The 20,096-nt window shown below is 38.7% G+C and overlaps 1 protein-coding gene across 10 annotated transcripts in view; it reads left to right on the top strand.

Moving 5' to 3' along the window:
* The window catches only part of STAU2 (staufen double-stranded RNA binding protein 2), a 175,771-nt gene extending 156,174 nt beyond the window's left edge, over nt 1–19,597 (top strand). For 7 of the 10 annotated variants that reach the window (XM_075141641.1, XM_075141645.1, XM_075141642.1 and 4 more), the window contains 2 exons: nt 17,553–17,641; nt 18,486–19,597. In XM_075141641.1, coding sequence (XP_074997742.1) covers nt 17,553–17,641; nt 18,486–18,579 — 183 coding nt within the window. In that variant the 3' untranslated portion in view covers nt 18,580–19,597. The remainder of the gene's footprint in view (nt 1–17,552; nt 17,642–18,485) is intronic. The other 3 variants (XM_075141648.1, XM_075141647.1, XM_075141649.1) reach the window with 1 other exon arrangement.
* Nucleotides 19,598–20,096: the final 499 nt, after the last annotated feature.

Below are 20,096 nucleotides of genomic sequence, written 5' to 3' on the forward strand. Positions count from 1 at the left end.
GCACGGTATTGTAAATGAGACCTGGAAAAGATCGAATGTTAGCAATATAGAAATGTAAGCAGCATATATCAAATGTTAGCAATATAGCAATGTAAGAAGCATATATGACTATATGACGGAACAAACTTTGTGTAAATGCTGCAGAAGGTACTTTCTTAAGAATGACAATTTATTCATTTTAGTACAAATTTTGTTTTGCCATCTTCTTAATAAAGTGTTCTTTCACAGTCTGTTAAGTGTAATAACAATTAGATTTTTCCTCCAAGATTGTTGAGTTTTTGTCAGCTACCATTGTTAATTTCTTTTACTTATATAGAGAGATTTTTTTACTGCATTTGAATGATTGTTATTCATTCACTGTATTGTTAATTGTTGCACCCTTACTGGAGAAGACTAACAAGCTTTGTCAGTTCATTACTGCTTCTTTTGTTTTCTTTTGTATGATTAATACCCATTGTTGATACCAAGTTACAGTTCAGTCAATTGTGGCTTAAAGACAAGAATGAGATTCATGTTAGGGAAATATAAATTATTAACCAATTTGCAGGGGTGGTTGATTTTAATGAAGTGAGTTTCTTTACTAAATACGTGTTTGAATGATCAAATTCCCCTACGGCATAGCTAGAAAGGAAGAAATGCCACTGCTTTTCACAGCATTTGCTTGTATGATATCATTAACTTCTTATTTGAGTAAAACATTTTTCAGCCTTATAGGAACTTAAATTGAGTAGAAACAGGCCAAAAAATGGATAGGTCATAGACCCCACCTTCAGGGCAACTGGGTTAGTCCACTGCTTTAGCATCCTTAATATTGTGTGTCTTGCATCTCCTGAAGCCTCACCTAAGAACTACACAGAGGTTTACATTTTCAAGGTGGTAACTATAGACAGAGAACTGGCCATACTCTTCCACGTCTCTTCTAGACAGGCACATGTTTTTTCAGATCTAGAATACCTTGCTTATGGCTGCCAGGCAAGGAGAAAAACTACAGTTCTGAGGTACAAATATGGTTTACAGAAACACTGTATTTCCTGAAAGAACTGAAAGGTTTTCAGCATTTGATCTTCTCTTTTTTGTCTGTAGTCCATAGGAGAGAGAGATATGCTGTTTGGTGTATATATTTCTAAAAATGAGGGTGAATATTCCCACGAAAAAAATAATGAGGACAAAATGGGTTTAATAGTGGAGCAGGTTGAAATGCAATAGGCACTGGGGTGCATTAGGAAGCCTCCTCTTTTACTGTTGGTCCCAGGCTCATTTTTGTTTAGCTGGATGTGTGTTGCAGTTTAGTAAAGACACGCAAGAGAGCTATTATCCTCAGTATGGGGATTAAGCTGTCTTCTTTCTCTAAGTTTTAAAAAAAGTATTCCTCATTCCTTACTGATGGCTGTTCCAGGGACTTGCTTTATTTTTTGTTAGAACCATTGTAGTACTATCATTTGCAGACTGACATTGGTTTACATCGCAGTTTGGATGATCTTCTCCAGTTGTATAATCACAGACCAGCATGCGGAGTCTGTGGGTGGTTTTAAGAGATTTTCTAGGTTTCTTTGTTTCAGGAGTTTGGTGTCTAAACATTATATGATTTGTTTATACTGATTTCGTTGTGAAGGACAGAATAAGTCTGATCTCCTCTTTATTGTAACTTGATAGCATGACAGTTATCTCAAGCATGGTTTCAGTTACGTCTTATTTGTGCTTGAAGAATATTACTGTATAATATGCATGGTTATGAGTATTTTCTCTGCTTTTGGTAGCAGCCTTAAAAAGCCAGTGTTTCCTTCATGCTATGATTGTATTGTTTATGTGACAGCTAAAAGTATTAAATTCTTAGAGCTAATTGAGACTGGGCATAATGTTTTAGACTCCACTGCCATTTAAGTTACATTAGCATTTCTGCTTTTATTGTGAGTGTGTTGATTTTAAGTAACTTAATTTTACTCTATCATGGCAGAGTAAAACTGCTTGTAGCCTGATCCTGGAAACTCTCTCATAGGGTTTGCATACATGAGCAGGCTTATTGGAATCATTTGCATAAAGAGAGCTTGAGTAGTGAAGGATTATTATTATTTATCTTAATACAATCTTTTATTAAGATAGAGCAGTATATTAATTAACATGCCTCATATGGAAAAATATTAGGTAAAACGGCATCCTGAAGGCTTTTCGTCTTAGCTGTGGTTGGAACAGTTGCTAGTGGTTTCCGTGCTTCACACAGTAACATAGACTTAGGAAACATGAACTCGGACTCTGTTCCTTCCACAGCCTGAAGGTATTCATAATGACATGCCACAGGAGACTGTCTAAATGCAAGTACAGCTATTTATCTACCTTCCCAGATAACTAGAGCCACTGTATAACAAAAACTTAAAATACTCAAGATTGCACAGAGAAAGCATGAGAAGGAATATTATTGCATCCTACCAGTTAAAGTAGCCACTGAAAAGCAGAAGTACTGGATTGCAGTTCCTGCTTTCATCACTTCTGAACTTAGTGTTAAAGTATCAATTAGATAAAGAACAGGAATTATCTAGGGAGCATGGGGTGATCCTCAGGATAGCTCAGTAACTGCTGTGATCACTATGCTATGGAGTCAGGCTCTTCCTTGCCCTGTCTTTTCTTTGACCCATGAATGTTGAGTTATTTTTTTCTGCAACAGCTGAATCTTCCCTATCACTGGAGGTTAGATTGTCACTTAGGAGGTGGGATGTGTGGTTTGTTGACCTAAAGCTAAGAAGTCTAAAATCTGTATCTCTTGTACTCTGGACAAGGATTCTCACATCTGTGCCATTGACAAAAAGGGGAGTCTCACCTCCATCGGCTTCTCCAGTGGTCATCTTCTCAGTGAAAACAGTGAGCTCTGCTCAGGGCTGTTGAAGAGCTGGAAGAGCCAGCTGCCTTGAGGGGAGGACTGTGCATCTGTAGACACTAACTGACCAAGCTGCCAGGTCCTCTGCGTGTGGTCGTGGCTTTGCAGCTGAACTCCAGAGAGGAGCGGGAGTTCACCTCTGGGCTTGGAGTACCTCATTGCCTGCAGGTAGCTCCATACTCAGCATGTAGCTTTCTCAGGTCATTCTTCAGAGAAACCTGGCTCTCCTCTTAACACTGAATAAAGAAACTGAGTACTTTACTTAACTTTAGACCTTTGATTTTATTCCAGGGATGTGCTATTTAAAACTTCGCTCTTACAGTGCCTAATTTGTAAGCACCTGAATTCTTTATTGACTCTAACCCTGACAGGTTATTTTGTAACTAACAAGATTTTGAATAAGCTCTTTTTGACAGCTGTGGTTAATGAATTTTAATAATAGATGCTAGGATGAAATGATAAAATAGCCGTTAGCAGATCTTCCAGACTAAAAGCCAGCTGTTCAGTAAAGTTGTTGTACATCTGTATTTTTGACTGTAACTGTAAATGGAGGAAAAGCAGGTCCATAGTTGGAGAGCTCAGTTAATCAGAGTCAAGGATTGTCTAATCTGCATTGCTGAGCTGCCAGTTGGAGAGGTTCCTGAATTTAAGTCGTCATAGTTCTTGAGGAAATCTGGTTCCTGCTTGTTAATGTCTCTCTTGAAACACTTTTTGAGCTACATAGTACCTGATGTATACCATTCTTACCAGAGAAACATGTAGGACAGCATTCATGGAGATGACTCAAAGAGCCTGATCCATCCCACGTCGTTAGGACTCTTTTTATTTTTCTACCTGTGTTGCAGTAGCAGCCAGAAGTAGGAGTTAATGAGTATAGAGCAAATCCAGGTGCACACAGCCATTTCCTACTTAAATCAACATACAAACAGCAGTAGAAGCTGAATCTGAGGGTAGATTTGGTCTTTCCATTAAAAAAGTAGATAGTATAAAATAATCCAATAAAAAGTACATCTGCCACTTCACAAAATGAATAGCAAGGTAGCTGGTACTGATTTTAAGTGAAGACTAATCCTTCACCTCAAGATGCATTTGCTAAAGAAATGGTTGAATTTGTGTGTAAAACAGCAGCACTGGACTAGGCGGGGGAAAAATATGTATTACAAGAGTTTTCTGCAATGCTGTCATTTAACTTGATCACTGGAGTGGTGAGTCACTGAAGACAGATTAGTTTTTTATTTCACCTTTAGGAAATACCCAAATACTTTCGCAGGATTTTGAGGTAAAGGGAGAAGCAATGAAGTCATGATACGGCTCCTGTATTGCAAAAAGGCAGGTTAAAATACTTTACTTAAAAAATATTATTAAAAATATTAATATAAGCTTGAAAAGGGATAGGGGGGACAGAAATAATGTAGCTTTGTTTTGTTGCTAGAAAACCAGGGTTTTTTCTTTCCTCCTTGCTGTATAATAAAGGCAAACTTTGGGGAACTTGAAAGGTATTCTCATACCTAAGATAGAAAGCTGGGTCCAAGCATAAGGCTCAACCTCTCCTCTCCTGTACTAAGGGGATAGACAAAGTACAGCTTGCATTTTATCCACTAGATTCAGCAGCATCTTCCAGGTTTTCCAGATATTGTCAGAATCCTCAGATCCAAATGGTAAGTTGGAATTTATACATCTAATCTAAAATTTTTAAAAATCTGTGGGAGAAGTTCTCTTTTTTAAAAATTAACCTTTTCAGCTGCCGCCCCCTGTCAGAATATGTGGCGCTCGCCATACATTAGCTCTCCCCCAAAAGTGGTTTTATTTTGCAGTTCACCTCTAATTCCAAACACTGAGAGCTGGGATTGCTGGACACTATGGGCTAGTAAGGAATGTACAGGAGTTTAACAGCAGGAGCAACAGACCCAGGTTAAAAATTCAGTGACCAGGAACAAATGTGCCCTTTATTTCATCTCCCAGCTAAAATCCTAAATACAGTTTATTGGCTTTAAATTTCTCTCATTTAGTAGAAAAATCTAAGCTTAGTGTTTCTTCTTAATCACAGCCACTTTAAATGGGACATATATGGCTCTATAAATTAAGCTAGCACAGAAGTATTCTTTGTTTAAAAGACTTGGAAATTGTTTGACAGTTAACTATTAAATGGTATCTAAAATACCTGGAATTTCCTCTGAAGAAGTGTATGTCTCTACTGAAAATGGCAAAATCAAACTTACATCACAAGTGATGGAAATGTACTGCTTGATGATCTCGAAGTCAGGAGCTAAGTGTATGTCTGAAAAATACTGAGCTAGAGTGGTTCTCCAAGGTCACACAGCAGAGTCACTATCTTTTGAATGAAACAGATATTTCATCCCACAAAGCACATCAAGAGTTCAAGTATTTTCATTCACTTTGAAATGAACTAGAGACCTCTTGAAATTTTTTCACACAGAAGAACCAACAAGTATATGTATGTGCCACACCACGCATAGTCATTAGCCCAGTGGTTATGTATGGCACTTGTCTGTGATATTTTGACTGGAGAGTCTACCCTGGACCTAGAAAACCTTTTCTCAAAACTGACGTATTCTCATAAAAAGGTTTGTTTCTTGATTTAGTGAGAAATGAGAGAGAAAGAATTTTCTTTTTCTGAGAAAGAATTTTGACCAGATCTCCTCCTGACTCCTAGTTCAGTGTCCTATCCAGCTGGTCACGTGTCCCCCCCAGCAAATATGTATGAGTCCCCTCTTTGAGGAGTAGCAAGATCTGCAGCATCTTCATAATACTTCTGATGTACTTTTCTTCTCAAATTTTGGGTCTTGACATAAAAAGGCTGGAATGAAGGATATGGTGTTGTGCGTACCCAAGTGAAGGCAGGGAGCCAACAAAATGCTGTTGTAATTACAAGTGAACATTCTTGTATCATAAAACTGCAAAGAAAAAGCTATAAATCAGAGCTGGCCTGGTGGTCCCTGGCAGCAAAGCACAGGAGATTTGAGCTCATTCCTCGAGCTAGCCAAGAGTGGGATCCTCGCGGAGGCAGCGGCTCATTCCAAGGGAAGGGCATTCCTCGTGTCTCCTGAGTGATGGTCATGAAGCACTGATTTTGGTGGGAGTCAGATCCAGCCTTCAGCCCTGCAGGAGTGATAGTCTGAAAAGTGCTGGCCATTGTGGAAAATAAAGCAAGTTGAGAACCAGAGGAATTTTATCTTCAAGAGCTCTTGTGTGTGTGTTTAGGAGCCTACAGCTTTCAGTGTTAGGTCTGCGCTATTGTCCAGATCCCATATTTGATCACTTATTGTTGTACTTGAGTATGTAAGATTGTCCTTCAGTTCAGGTATCTAGTTTCATGTTTCCATACGCTCACTCATGACACCAAACTCTGCTAAAACCTTTATAGGGGCATTAGAAAAATGCCATGAAATTAAGTAATATTATCCAAAATGTCTCTACTGAAGTTCTTGTCACTAATGAACATGGACTCAAACTTAATCTTCAGTTAGAAATGGGTTTTTCTTCTATCCTGGAACATTCTATCCTGGAACACCTGTCCCTTAGGGACATGGTGTAGTGGGCATGGTGTGTTGGGTTGACGGTTGGACACCATGATCTTAGAGGTCTTTTCCAACCTGTATGATTCTATGATTTTTCCTTTTTTTCTTTCTGGTGACTCATGAGGATTTAGCTCTTTAAAAATCATTGATCTGTCTGGATAATTTACCAATTTCAAAAATAAGTAAGTAAGTAGCAGGAGGGTAGGAAAGTAATAAAGCTGTTAGCATTGGGCAGTTTTCTAGAGACTTTCTTTAATACAAGCTGGGGGGGGCGGGGAGTATTTCCTGTCCCTCTGAAAGATGTGGCTTGAGATGAGCCCACATTTGCAGTCTGGGATGGGCAAAATAATAGGATCTTCTGTTAAAATAAAAAATATAAAAATCCTGAGAGTGTACAAGTGATTACAGCAAAACAAACCCCAAACTGACAGCTGCACAAACAGCACTTGCCCAGCAGTAGTAGTCAGCTACTAGGAATGCCCAGTTTCCCATCAGATTGGTACGAGTTTATAATTAATAGCATATTTGGGGACTCTTCTGTAATGAAACCACAATTTAATCTGCTAACTTGATTATGGAGGAGGTAAAGGAGAGAGGGCAGAAATTCAGAGTCTCGCTTTGCTGAGCACATTGTCTCCCTGTTGATAGCAGTATGAGACCAAGACAGACAACGTTTTCCAGAACCAGCCCCTACACTGGTTTAAGCGCTGCAATCCTGCAAGGTGAAGGGCTCTTTCCTGAACAGATGTGACCCCCTTCAACTCTGATAAACTTCCCGAAAAGATGAGGGAAATCTGTACCGCACAGGATGTGCTCAGCACATTGAGGGATTGAGTTAGTAATGTCCCTGATAATTGTGGATACCTCATTGTAGGAGTCAGTTTTTATTTAAATTTTTTTAATAGGAGTATACACATCTGTCTTTATACCCAGCAGCTTTTCTGGCCCACAAGAAGTCCTCTGTGAGTTTCCCCAACTGAGCTCAGTGGGATCTCTGTCAGCTGCAAGATTTATGTCATCTTTTTCAGTCCTGAGAACTGTTCCTTAAGCTTTTCACATCTGGATTTAATTGGAAAGACATTAAAAGACATTAAGTGTGCTGGAAAAGCATATTTTAGAGAAGATCTTTATAGACACTTCCATTAAAGGAGCTGATGGTTGTAGGTTAAAATGGGATGAGGACAAGCCATCAACAGTTAGCAAGGACAAAATTACATTACAAACTACTTCAGATGAGAAGTTTGGCCTGTAGCTCTTGGGCCTGACTCTGATCTCACTTAAATCAACTTCAATTAGGAAAAAAATACCAGTTAATGCAGTGTAAAAATACTCTGAGATCAGAATCAAAAACTTTTGCCTTTTGGAAACACTCAAATTTCTAATTACATGCCATATATGCTAAATATAATGCTTTTAGCTGTCAATCTAGATTTGGTACTTTGTTGGACGTACATGCACACTTGTAAAATGAGACTTGGAGAATGAAGAGGGGGATTGGTCGTTAGGTCTCTGAGGGTGGAAGTATCCTTCTCCGAGTGCCGATATGTGGGCCACAGGAGTAGAGTTACACAGAAGCAGAGATACGATACAATTTAGTATGTGGGCTTCATTACAGATGTTGTAATGCAAGAATCTACAGCCCTAAACTCCCCCATTGTTCCAGCTATAATGTGCTGCTTGAAGAAGCCAATGGGCAACCCTTTGCATTAAGTGTAATCTACTGCTTTTGTCTTCAAACCAAAGTTTCTAGTCATGTTTAGACTGACACGCACTTAAAATCTAAGGTAATGGTCTTGGTATGAGACAACAAACATTCTTTCATTTTAAAATTGCTAAAACAGAGGAATCTGATATTTAGGAAATTACTCCCATGTCTAGAGCAAAGTGTATGTTCTTTAGAAATAGAAACATGTCAAGCTTTAAAGAAAAAAAAAGAAATTTTTGTAAAACATTGGGGGAAAAAAGGTACTCTTCAGAATATTTCAGCAAAACAAATTTGTCAGAGGCTCTCACCTGTTCTCTTCTCCTAAAAGGGAGTCTTTTGCTCCACTATGTCATAGAAAGTGTTTAGCATCAATGGGAAGATTATAGCTTCCTAGGTGATAGGGACAGGGATGAGGCATTTGAATTAAAATTGTGGTTGCTGTGTAGACTGTTCTTTTATTTTCTACCATTAAATACATTTTTTCAGAATCTGTCTCTGTCTGTCTTGGGCTATGATAAAATGCATGTAAACTAGTAAAACCGATTCTTGCTTTTATTGCCTGACCTTGGGCCAGCCCTTTATGTGCTCATGCACTCTCTCTTCACTTCAGTTTCCTTCTCTTTAAAAACAGCAATAATAAAACTACCTCTGGTCCATGTGCCATTTTGTCTCATGAAGAAGACGATATTTGCAAGGAGAGGTAAAAAGTATGTAAACACTAGTGAGTGTGTTTTACAAGTTCAGTTTACTAAGTGGAAGAGTAACCACGTTGAAGTGAGTGAGTTGAGTAATACTTGATAGTCTGAATTTTATTGTATACTGATTTTGGTGTGGATCTTTGAGAATTCATAAAAATCTTGTAATATCCAATTTTTTGACCACTCTGCATAAGCAGTTGCCTAAGAAAACCACTTAAATAACAGAATAAATGCTTATATCTTATTTAAATACAGCTCAGTTTAGAGCTCGCCCATTTTGTTAAAATAGTTCTGGCTATATCTACACTACTAATATGGGTCAGGGCCCATTCCCTACTGGGGAATGACATGGTCTTTGCCTCATTTATGTGCTGCTAGCTATGTAGTGAAGGCTGTGGTAGTGATGTTAAGACAGACAGATGAAGAGGATTGTCTATTGCAGCGTATTTTAGAAGTCACCGTGAACTCTTACACAGCAGAGAACCTCAATCCACGTATTTAAAATCAAGAGGTCAAAATCTCCTGCAATACAGATAGGGTTAATGACAGTGGACTTGCAAATCTATGGCAATGATGTGGAGAAATGCCTATAAATAAATAATTAAATAAACCAAATTGTTCTGAGAACACAGCTGACAAGGATATTTTCCAGCCATCAGTGATGAAAGAGACAGTGATTCATGGCCTTTCTTCCCTGCTGGTGCAGGATTTTGCCTGAGGATACACATTCTGCTGTTTTCAGTTTTAGGTTTAAAGCCATGTTTCTTAAAATCTCCTATAATTTTTGTTTGCAGCTTCTCAACCATGCTTGAGTGTTGTCTCAATTGCATGATTTAAACCTCTACTTACCTATACAATAATTGGCCGTCTAAATGCTTTCATTTGGAAGTCTCTAATTGTTGAAAGCACCTGTATTACTTAGATGTCTACCTCCTTCTGAAAGTTAGTCTTTAAGTAGCTTTTGTCTGAGGATACAAAATCAGAAGCAAGATTAATTTAAGATTAATTGCTGTCTGGTGAAATTCTGTTGTATATATGTAGTGTAAATGCTTGGAAATTTAATTTTAAAATATTTTTCTTCATGTTCATAAGTAAGCTGTGATGATGCATGATTCTTTCTGTCTTTGTTCTTTCAATTGTAACAATTGAAGAAGAAATATGAAGTTTTTAATTTAGAAATAAATTTACTTGAAAGGAACTTCCAGATTTCTAGACCAGAACTCAAGAATATACACTGAAGAGGTACTGAAATTATCTGACAAAAGAGGCTTGATTAGGATTTATTTTAACTGCTGATACTGGGGCCGAACTTTCACACCTCGCTTCACCGTTAGAGGACGTAGATACACCTCAGTAGCTACTGGCATTGAACCTGAAAGCTCTTTAGAGATGTTCATGAAGAAGTGCCAACTTACTGGTTTCCAGCATAGATTGCCACGGAGGCAAAAGTTAGTGTTTTGGTAGCCCTTGAAAATGTTGGTCCTCGCAGATGAGAATATGTGAAGAGGGAGGATTCTGAGAACATATAGATTGAAGAACTGTCCCGCACACTTTGAGTCCCATACAGATCTTTTAGCAATACTTCCCTCTCAGAATGTAACCTGAACTTGGCAACCAGACTAGCCTCTCCATGATCTATTAATCTCTCACATTAGTGTTAAATTTGTTAAGTTTTACTTTCAGTAAAACTTTACTTTTCGTACAAAAGCATACCTTTTAATTATTTTAAAAATTAGGTGCTTTTCAGTACAGTTTTCTCTCTTGGTGACTAGAAAATCTTGTGTCGCCATTAAAGCAATAGAACTGTCTCACCCCAGATGACCATGCAGCTCTTTCTTGGGCTTTGAGAGGATGCTTTGCCATTCATTACTCCTGGAATTATTGCATAGTCCCAAGAATGGCATCAGATTTCTAGCATGGTGGTTCACATGCAAAAATAAGCTGTGCCTAATTGACTCTCTCTACTGTTAACTCAAGCAGCCCCTTTACTTAAGTAGATTGTTGAAGATTAAAACCTACGGAAATAAAATTCCATGTTGAATAGTGTCTTTCACTCCATCCACTTCTTGGAATATTTAGAGGCATAGAGGTATGAGTACATGTGTCCGACAAAACTAGGTGGAAGAAGGTGACATGCATGCTGTTGTTGCTAGAAGCTCTGCTTAATATATTAGAAAAATCGTTCAAGAACAGTTAATCCTTACTTTAGGATTACCCCCAGAAAGCTGGCAAGGTCAGGCTGTACGTAAATTGTGTGTCATTTAAATTCTGGCTGCATGAGTTGCCTGCGGGTAGCATTAACTACTACGTAGGACTTGTTCTAACCTACATTTGTGAATCATCATTCTTTGTTTGAAGATAGTGGACTCCTATCCTCCAAGCTCCTTCTCTTGACAGGTGCAATCAGTAGCCTTAATTGTAGGGCCTATCAGGTGACTATGCCTTTGTGCAGAGATTAATCAGTTTGGAAAATGCTATTTCCATGTAAACTACATGAGTTAATCAGATTATAACCCTGTGTTTTTCATGCATATCATAAACTGTGTGAGGAAAGGGCTTAAAGTCATTTAATTAAGGTTTACATTGTGCAGTGTGAAAAGCCTTTCTGAATTTAATTTTTAAACAGATGTTAACATTGGTTCACATGAAATCTAATCAACTGGGGAGAACAGCACACTGTGAGGAAAGTGGCGAAAACTCCTAGCAAAAATTATTGCTTGCGATATAGTAAATTCATTTACAACAGAAGCTGTGGGGAAAAGGGATTTGTTTGCAATACCCATCACCTAGTTTTTGTTTAGCTTTTACGTAGCCAACCTGGTAAATCCAAGAGAATTAAATGGTTATGTTAAGGAGTCAAATTTTAGCTACTTTGTGTGTATGTATTTAAGTCTACACAAGCAAATATATCTCCCCTTTTGTGCATTTCTGTATGCATGCAATTTTGGGTGTGGACAAGTTAAAGCCAGGTGGAAGCTTGGTCAAAAATTTTTTCATCAAGAGAAAGCAAAATCAATCACCAAGAATAATAATTTTGAATACATACAAATTTAAATAGTTGCTCAGCTTTGGGACACAAACCCCTCAAACTCACCTCTAGAGCTGTGATATTGTTAGGGTTTTTTCAGTAGCCTTTAAATGTGAAATTTAAATCCACATATTAAAAAGCCATGAAGTGCATCTCATTGCTGCAGACAGCTTTGCTGCAGTGTTATGGCAGAGATGATATTGCCTTTTGAGGCCTCAATTGTCAGGGAGAGGGGAAGAATCTCCCTGATTTGTGTGGCATTTTTTCTCTTGGCTTAGAAAACAAATGAACATTGATTGTTTGTAAATACACTTGCTACCAGTTTTGTTCATGCATTAACTCTGCTGTTTTCTAGGCTTCTGGCTTGCAAGTGAAATTGAGGACTAGGGTTAGATCCGTGTATCATTTTAACCTGTCATGCAAGCATTTTCTCAAGCCTAAACTCGGGCACAGCCTGAGACTTTTTCATGTATATGGCGTGTAGCTACAGGCGGTATGACCACAAAGAGTCATTTGACTCTGCAAACTCAACCTTGAACTGAGACCCAGCTACTAAGGACAGTAAAAACTTGTCCTTCATGACCTACTCTGGACCCTGACATAATTCAGTTTTGCAGCGTAACTATTTCTGCCCATAATTTTATGTCTTCAGAAAACACTGATTAAGGCCAAGCTGAATGTGTTTTTTTATGTACTTAGAAAACTGATGTTAGGAGGCATATCACCAATAAACTAACAGTATCAAGCAGTGTGTTTATTAGGATTGTCTCAGACCTCCTTGGTAAAGTCAACTGGAAGGACCACAGAGAACAACAAACTTTTACAATTTTCAGCTTCATGGAATAATCTGAAATGTAATATAGATTTAAGAGGAAAAACACAAACCACATACTGTGCTAAAATAAACATGTGCAAATTTTATCATGAGGATGTGGTCTTAAATGCACATTGGCTAGTGTAGTGCCTGTCTGCTGTTCTTGCTAAAAGAATGATCTAATGTTACTAGATTGTCATTATAAGACGCTTAATCCCCAGAGTGAGAAACAGGAAGAATATTCAAGAGTTTCAATGCTATTTACTAATTGCCAATTGACTTGAGGAAAGCTAAAAAATGACTGGAAACATCCATCCCCATCCTGATACACACACATACTAATAATGGAAATGGCAGCCAAGACAAACAGCTAGCAGTGCGGTGCATCCTGTTGGCATCGTATTTTTGGCACTGTTGTAGCTACACAGAAAACAAGAGATACAAGAAATGTGCAAGGACATCTGTTCTGTAACCTATGGGGCTTCACTCACAAAACAGTTGTAAAATCTTCTGGGGGAGAGAAAAATTTCTCTATATCTGTGCAGATGCTCTATTGTAAGAAAAATATCAATGGAAGGAAGTGTTGAGCCTTTAAAAGAGGAAATTGTTCACCAGATTCACTGTCAAATGTTCCATTCTTTTCTTTCCTTTTCATTTAACCTAAGTTATCTGCCATTCACAAGTTATATTTAAGCCAAGTGGTGTAAATCTGTTGGGACTAATAGAATTGAATCATGGATTAAATTAGCCCGGTGTCTGCTTGTAACTCTTCTTCACTGCAGATTGCTTGGTCTCTGTGTCACTCTGCTGACTATTCAGGTCACAGCCTCTCAGCTACCAGCTTCCTTCCTGAATCCAGCATCTTCATGTCTGTCTAGGGGCACAACGGGGAGAGGAGAAACATTAAGGACATCTATTAAGGTCCAAAGTATTGTTTACTTACCAGCTTCTCTCAGCTTTGCTGATCCTTCCAAATGTAAGCAGGCTATGAGAGAAAGGAAAGGGGAGTTTTTAAGACACTGCAAGGCTCCCTCTACCATTCGTCTACTGTTCTTCAGTCACATCCTATGAATGGACATTTTAAAAAGGAAAGAAACTTTCCCAAAATTCAAATGTTGTTGCAAAAGTTGGGATATAAGTAGTTAGGCTTCCCCCAGAGGTATCTTATGGAGAGAGAGAGACATGGTTCCATGAAAAAGAAATCAGATCTCATCTAAACCTGGAACACGTTAGGAAAGTGGAAGATAAAAAGGGATTGTGAGGTATAGAAGGTTGGGAGGACTTGTGGAAGGAAAGTTTAGCTCTGGGAGCTGGGAGCAGCTGGAGGTCCTCGGTGGGAGAGTCTTTAGAAGCAGGAAAAAGTAGGAGCCTGGGTAGGGAGAGATTTGTGAAGAAGTAGAGGTGATGGCCTCTGCTGTAAAAGAAGTCAGAGCTCTGGGGTGGGTAGTAGGGAGTGGAAGACCAGGGGCACTGGAGTGGCTTGGGAAAGATGTGGGACAGAGGCAGAAGATGTGGGGAGTGGAGGCACGGTAGTGAGAATCATGAGCTTTTGAAAAGATCGTCGGCTTCCAGAGCAGCAAAGGTGAGAAGCAATGAGGCACGATGTAGAGGGCTGGCTCTTCAACAGTGCTCACACAAACACCCTGACACATCTACTTGGAATATAGAATATACAGGTACAGGACTGCTTTCCTGCCGCTTTCCCCCTCTGATAATTGGTTTCAGAAATACAATAGATCTGAGATCTTATCTTTTATATCACATTTCAGTTTGGGAAGGGCATGGCTTGGAGAAGGGTGAGATGGAGAAATGAGACCACACCACGTTAAAGCATTAGGATTTGGATGTTGTGTTGGTATTGAACATGCTTATCATTAAATACCTTGAGTCATACCTTCATTTTATATGTTTCCTCTAATTGTTCCATATTTACTTTCCTGACACCCATATAGTAATGAACCATGCTTGCAGGCAGAGAGTTCATTATTTTGTATTGTAGTACTTTTTCCCTTGCTGTTAGAAGAGAAGAGATACCCTTGTGATCTGTTTCTACTGAGACAGTGGTTAATACTCCTCCAGGAAGTTCCAAAGCAGTTTTTCTGGAAAGCAACCCTGAAAGCTGCTCTGTAATTTATGTGATATGCCTTGCAAAAGCCAGTTCTATGAGTAAAACAGTAGTAAGTAACAGATGTACTCATATTCAGAGCAATTCTAGAAAGGAATTAGGAAGTTTGGGTTGGTCTAATTAATCCCTTGATGGTTTGGGGATTTCAGTGACCACTGATCAAGATCAGACTGTTCTGCATATCATATGTTCAACCTGTGATCTAATCTTGAATGAAACATTACTTGGCTCTACTTACCAACTTGGCTCTACTTACCATCAGGGCCTTTTCTTCCAAGCCTCTGTACAAACAAATAACCTGAACAAGTAGTTCTTCCACAACAAGTTTACAATTTACACATCAGACCCGGCAGCTAAGAATGGATATAAAAAAGTAAACAAGATGGATTCAAAAACAGATGAGGTAGCAGTTAAACTGTCTAGGAGGAGCAGATGTCTCGGCTTCCTTCTCTCCTTGCAGTGCTACCTGGCAATGGTTTTTGGATTACTGTTCATAAAAAGAAAGGAGATCCTGATTTTTTTGCTAATGTGCATCAGGAAAAATGGATATGAGAAGGCAGGAGATTCTTACGTGCCAGTCCCTACCCATTGAATTGTTTGGTTCTCATAGTTGCTAACCCACGACCACCTGAAGTACAATAGAGAAGCAGTCCTGTGCAAGGAAGCACAGGAGCCCAAATCGCTCCCCTTCCTTACATGATGAGTAGTGCTTGCATTGTTATGAAAAGGACCCCAGGGAGAGGAGGAGAAGAGAGAAATTGGGATGAAGAAATGTGTCGGGTTACTGGAACAGAGAAGTTGAGAGGAGAGTGGAAGAAAACCCTTGTTACCACTGGGAGAAATTATTTGGGTTGAACAAACGGTGATTTTGCTGTGCAGTCACGATTGAGGATGGAGAGGCAGGTGGTGATTAGAGCTTATAGGAGTTGAGAATGCACGTCTAAAACTACAAGGAACACTATGAGGCGGTAGAGAAACAGCTGTCATAAAAAATGCAAATATATCAAAATATCAAGAAAACCAGAAGAAATGAGGAAAGGGAGAATTCAATCACTGAGGAACTCAATGGATGATAAAAGTGAAAGATCCCGTAATGGGAGAAGTTGTTATTGAGGTGAAGCTGAGGCTCAGCCCTTAGCCATAGCATGGAAAAAGGATAAAAAGAAAGATGAGAGCAGCAGAGATTTTAAGATGAAGGGGAAAATGATGTCAATGGATGGGAAGAAGCGGCAAGTAGAGAGCAGGTTAGCTGTCAGATACAGGGGGCCCAAAACACATGGTAAAGGTAGAGTGGATGGGTAGGTAACAGTGATAATCTGAGGTTTACCAAGACACTTTATAAAATGTTTAGCTTTTTATTTGTTTGCGGGGGCAAAACACATAAAACTTCACAGACTAGAAAGATTCCACCTTCATGCATTATGGGTGGGGGTACCATGTACAGCCTTCTGAAGCTTTAGCAGCTGGTCATTATTATAGTCAAATCTGGGATACATGGTCTTTTACTTTAGGACAGCCTGGCAATTTTTGTACTGTTATTCATCTCACTAAAATACACATTGTCTAATAATATTTAAGTTGTATAAATATACCTTTCAAGGGAAGGAGCTGTTGAGAGAATCCAGGCAAAGAATTAGTACGAAAGCAAATCTAGTACTTCATTACAATGGCAGCTCCTATTCCGGACAGAGTCCCTGCTCTCCGAGAGGAATGGGAAATGAAGGTAGAGACATGGATTCTTTCTGTCCCAACAATTAAGAAAAGAGCAACTTCCCATTTTCTAAAGAGCAGTTGTTGCCTCACTGTGAAGAACAGTGCCGTAGGGCCTGCAGTCAGTTCCAGAGTTGGAGAAGTTACCTTTGGTGACAGTATCTGTGAAAAGTTACCTTTTTTTTTTCCCTGCGATTAGTTCTGAATGCATCTTAGGTGGGAATGATTAAAGAGAAAAATCCGTTTTTCAGTTCTGCTTTACATTTCACCTTCAAGACAGAACTGACCTCAACTGTTTTATTACACTGGGTGTGTTTTCAAAGTCAGCCACGTAGTATCTGAGAGTTTCATAATCAACCTTTGCTAAATTAATTACAAAAAATAATTTGCCGTTTACCAAAGCAGTGAGGGGGGAGAGAAGAACAATTTTGAGTCCTAAAGCAGGACTCATGAAGATGAGAGAGAAGCTGGTCAATAAAGAATGCACTTGCACAGAAAAATGTCAGCTGAAAATTGATCATTCTCCTATTGCTGATGCTTCATAATCATCCCATATTGGCTAATCCTGTTTAGCACACTTCACTACCTATGTATAAGACATCAGTCTGCTGCGTTGTTCGAGATCCAGCCTTGGAGTGTCGGTAGTGTCCTGCTGACCCTCTTCCAGCTGCTCACACCTTCTGCAATCATGTACAAGACAAGAGTTTGTCCATAGGAGCTCCAGAAAGCGTGGGCTCTAGGAAAGCACATGGGGCAGCTGGAGAGACTTTACAGACAAGAATCCTAAAAGTATATCACGTTCTTCATGTAGATGATGAAGCTTGCATTAATACAAATGGAAGTCACTCATATACCCAGGAAGAAGAAGATATCCTCAAACCCATGCACGAGCACATCTGTTTATTATGGAGCTTTTAGGTACCCACTCTGTTAGCTCTGTAGCCTAAATGGCTTCAGTATACAGGAAGTTATTTAAATCTAGAATATCAAAATACACACCTTCCTTCACTTGGTGTTAATACAGTTGTGTCAGTAGGGTTTTTGACAACTCATTTTTTCTTTAGGCAGCGTTAAGTGCCTTGAAACAGTTTTCAGAACAAGGACTGGATCCAGTGGAAGGGGCTATGAAAGTTGAAAACGGATCACATGAAAAGTAAGTACCACTTAAATCCTCTGCATTTTAATGCCTGTGTGGCATGGTAGATAAGAAATGTTAATTAAGAGCTTAGTTGCCCTTTTAAACCTGTGCAAAACTATTTCCTGTATTATAAACTGTATTATGTACAGTTTATGACAATTCGAGAGGATAAACAAGATTTCAGGTTTAGCATTACTGATGATGTTTACTAATGAGCTATGAGACAGTCAGTCCTCCTATGGAAATCCTAAAGAAAAGGATTTTCTTTTCATTGAATGGATTCTGTGTAAGTAGCATAACATGATTTTTGTCAAATGTGTTGTAGCACATGATATTGCTTGTAAATAAGGATAACTATCTGCCAATAAGTCCTTATGTTTGCATGATGAATTTTACCCTAGAGAATTTAAAAGTTAAAATTTCTTTCAGGTCTTAAAAAACTCTTACAGGAATATTAGCTTTAAGTAGTAGACAATAGAACCAGGTTTCACACTGGATTTTAAAGTGGGATTGTCTGTCCAGTAGAGGTTTTTTTCCCAGGTGCTAGTCTGTTTATGTAAGAAGGTAGTCTTGTGTTACTAAATAAATTAGGAAGTAATAGAATAAAAGAAAGAAGACTAAAAGTGGCATGTGGAATTTTCAATAGATATATTGTGGCTATTTATAAACTAATTTAATCAGAAACATTTTTCCGTATGATCTCATCAGCATAGTATTTGAACATAAATATTGTTGTTTCACTTTAAAATGTTACCTTCCACGGTGACCTTTGAATCTCATGTGCCATCTGCTAATAAACATGTCTTAAAGATGTGCAACCCTGGACCTTACCACTCTTGTTAATGTATTAATCTTTCAGACAAGTCAAGCATCTGGGAGAGAAAGCAGACAATAAACAGACTAACTCAGGCACCATTGCTCAGGACTGCAAGGATTCAAAGGCTGTCGTCTAGGAGCTTCCCAGCACCCACGGCTGCCACTGCATCCTTATAAACCTGTCAACACGCAATAGGGTGTATGTGTACAAGGAAATGAATGACTAATACCATTATTTGAGTCTTATGTGAAGACAACACTATTCTAACACAAGAAATAGTATATATGGTACTGTTTATTCAACTGTGGAAAAAAATAAAATTGAACATTTCCCTTAGAACTCGAGATCAGAGCATAACTCAATTGCCCAGAGGCAGAAGAAGTCTGATCATGTTACTGGAGGTTAAAATAACAACTAATTAACAAAAAGTGTTGGGAAAAAAAAGGGAAACTTTAAAGTTGATTAATATTGAGGAAAACAAGTCAGCATTGGTTCAGTTATACAATTTTTTCGTAGTGTAGTTTTAAGTTCAGCTTACTGTTTTTTAAATAATGCTTGAATATTTTAAAATTAACCAATGACAGTGCTGTGAGAATTGTAGTTGTTGTCTTCATATATAGTCATACAGCTTATCTTTTTATGCAGACATTATGCATTCTTCATTCTATATGAATATGTATGACTTTAAGATGCACTACTCAGAATTGTATGCAAACAGAAGTTTAAATCATGACAAGTATTTGCTTAACATGAACAGATGTTAGTTATGATCAGTCTCGATATACTCCAGGAAAAAAGCAGATATGGTATTTGATTTTCCTTGCCATAATCAATTAAAGAGGCGTCTTGCCTCCAAGCAACATTTTCCCCTTCAATTCTGCTCTCTGTTGTGTGAAGCACATCTACACCCCATTCTGTGTGTTGTATCAACCCACCGTTTGCATCAACTGAGTGTTTTTAATCTCTGCATTCGGACCAAGAGCAAAAGGTAGGACTGCGACGTTATCAAGCCAAGGATGGAAAACTGTTGATGTAAAGATCATTATTCTGTGAGAGGAGTAGCAGCACAGATACGACCTGTGGCTGCTCTGTACCAGCATATTTCTTTTAAGTGTGTGGCCAAATGCAGTAAAACCACATCAGTTCATGTGTACAATGGCAGTGTCGTCTCTTTCTTTATCATTCACAGGTAGACAACTAAGAGAATGAGGCTCAAAAAACCAATTACAAACTAACGAGTGACTGGCTACCACACCAAAGCCAAGGTTCAACCTACCTTTCCCCATGCCACCACCTTCTACAAACGTACTGTGTTAGACCAATCATCCTGGCATTTAAGTCTCTTATTTATCCAAAATACAGATATTTTATTTCTTGTAAACCTAATGCAATGAACACATAAAACTTCTACCAACTGCATAACAGTCACGACAACATTGCACAAGATTTTAGAAGCATGTAAACCAGGGATCACAACCCAAGTGACTCACACAGGAAAGCAGATAAACAGCAATGTAAGGAAATGGTGCAAGGTACGGTGGCATTGATTCACCTCTGGGACAGGCTTTCAGGGTAGCATGCATCATGCTCTTACAGAACTACTACTTCATGTTTCTCATGGGTATGATTCACTCTCCCCCCAGTAGATGAGGA

The sequence above is a fragment of the Calonectris borealis genome, chromosome 2 (genome assembly GCF_964195595.1).
Source record: "Calonectris borealis chromosome 2, bCalBor7.hap1.2, whole genome shotgun sequence".
In the NCBI taxonomy this organism is placed as follows: Eukaryota; Metazoa; Chordata; class Aves; order Procellariiformes; family Procellariidae; genus Calonectris; species Calonectris borealis.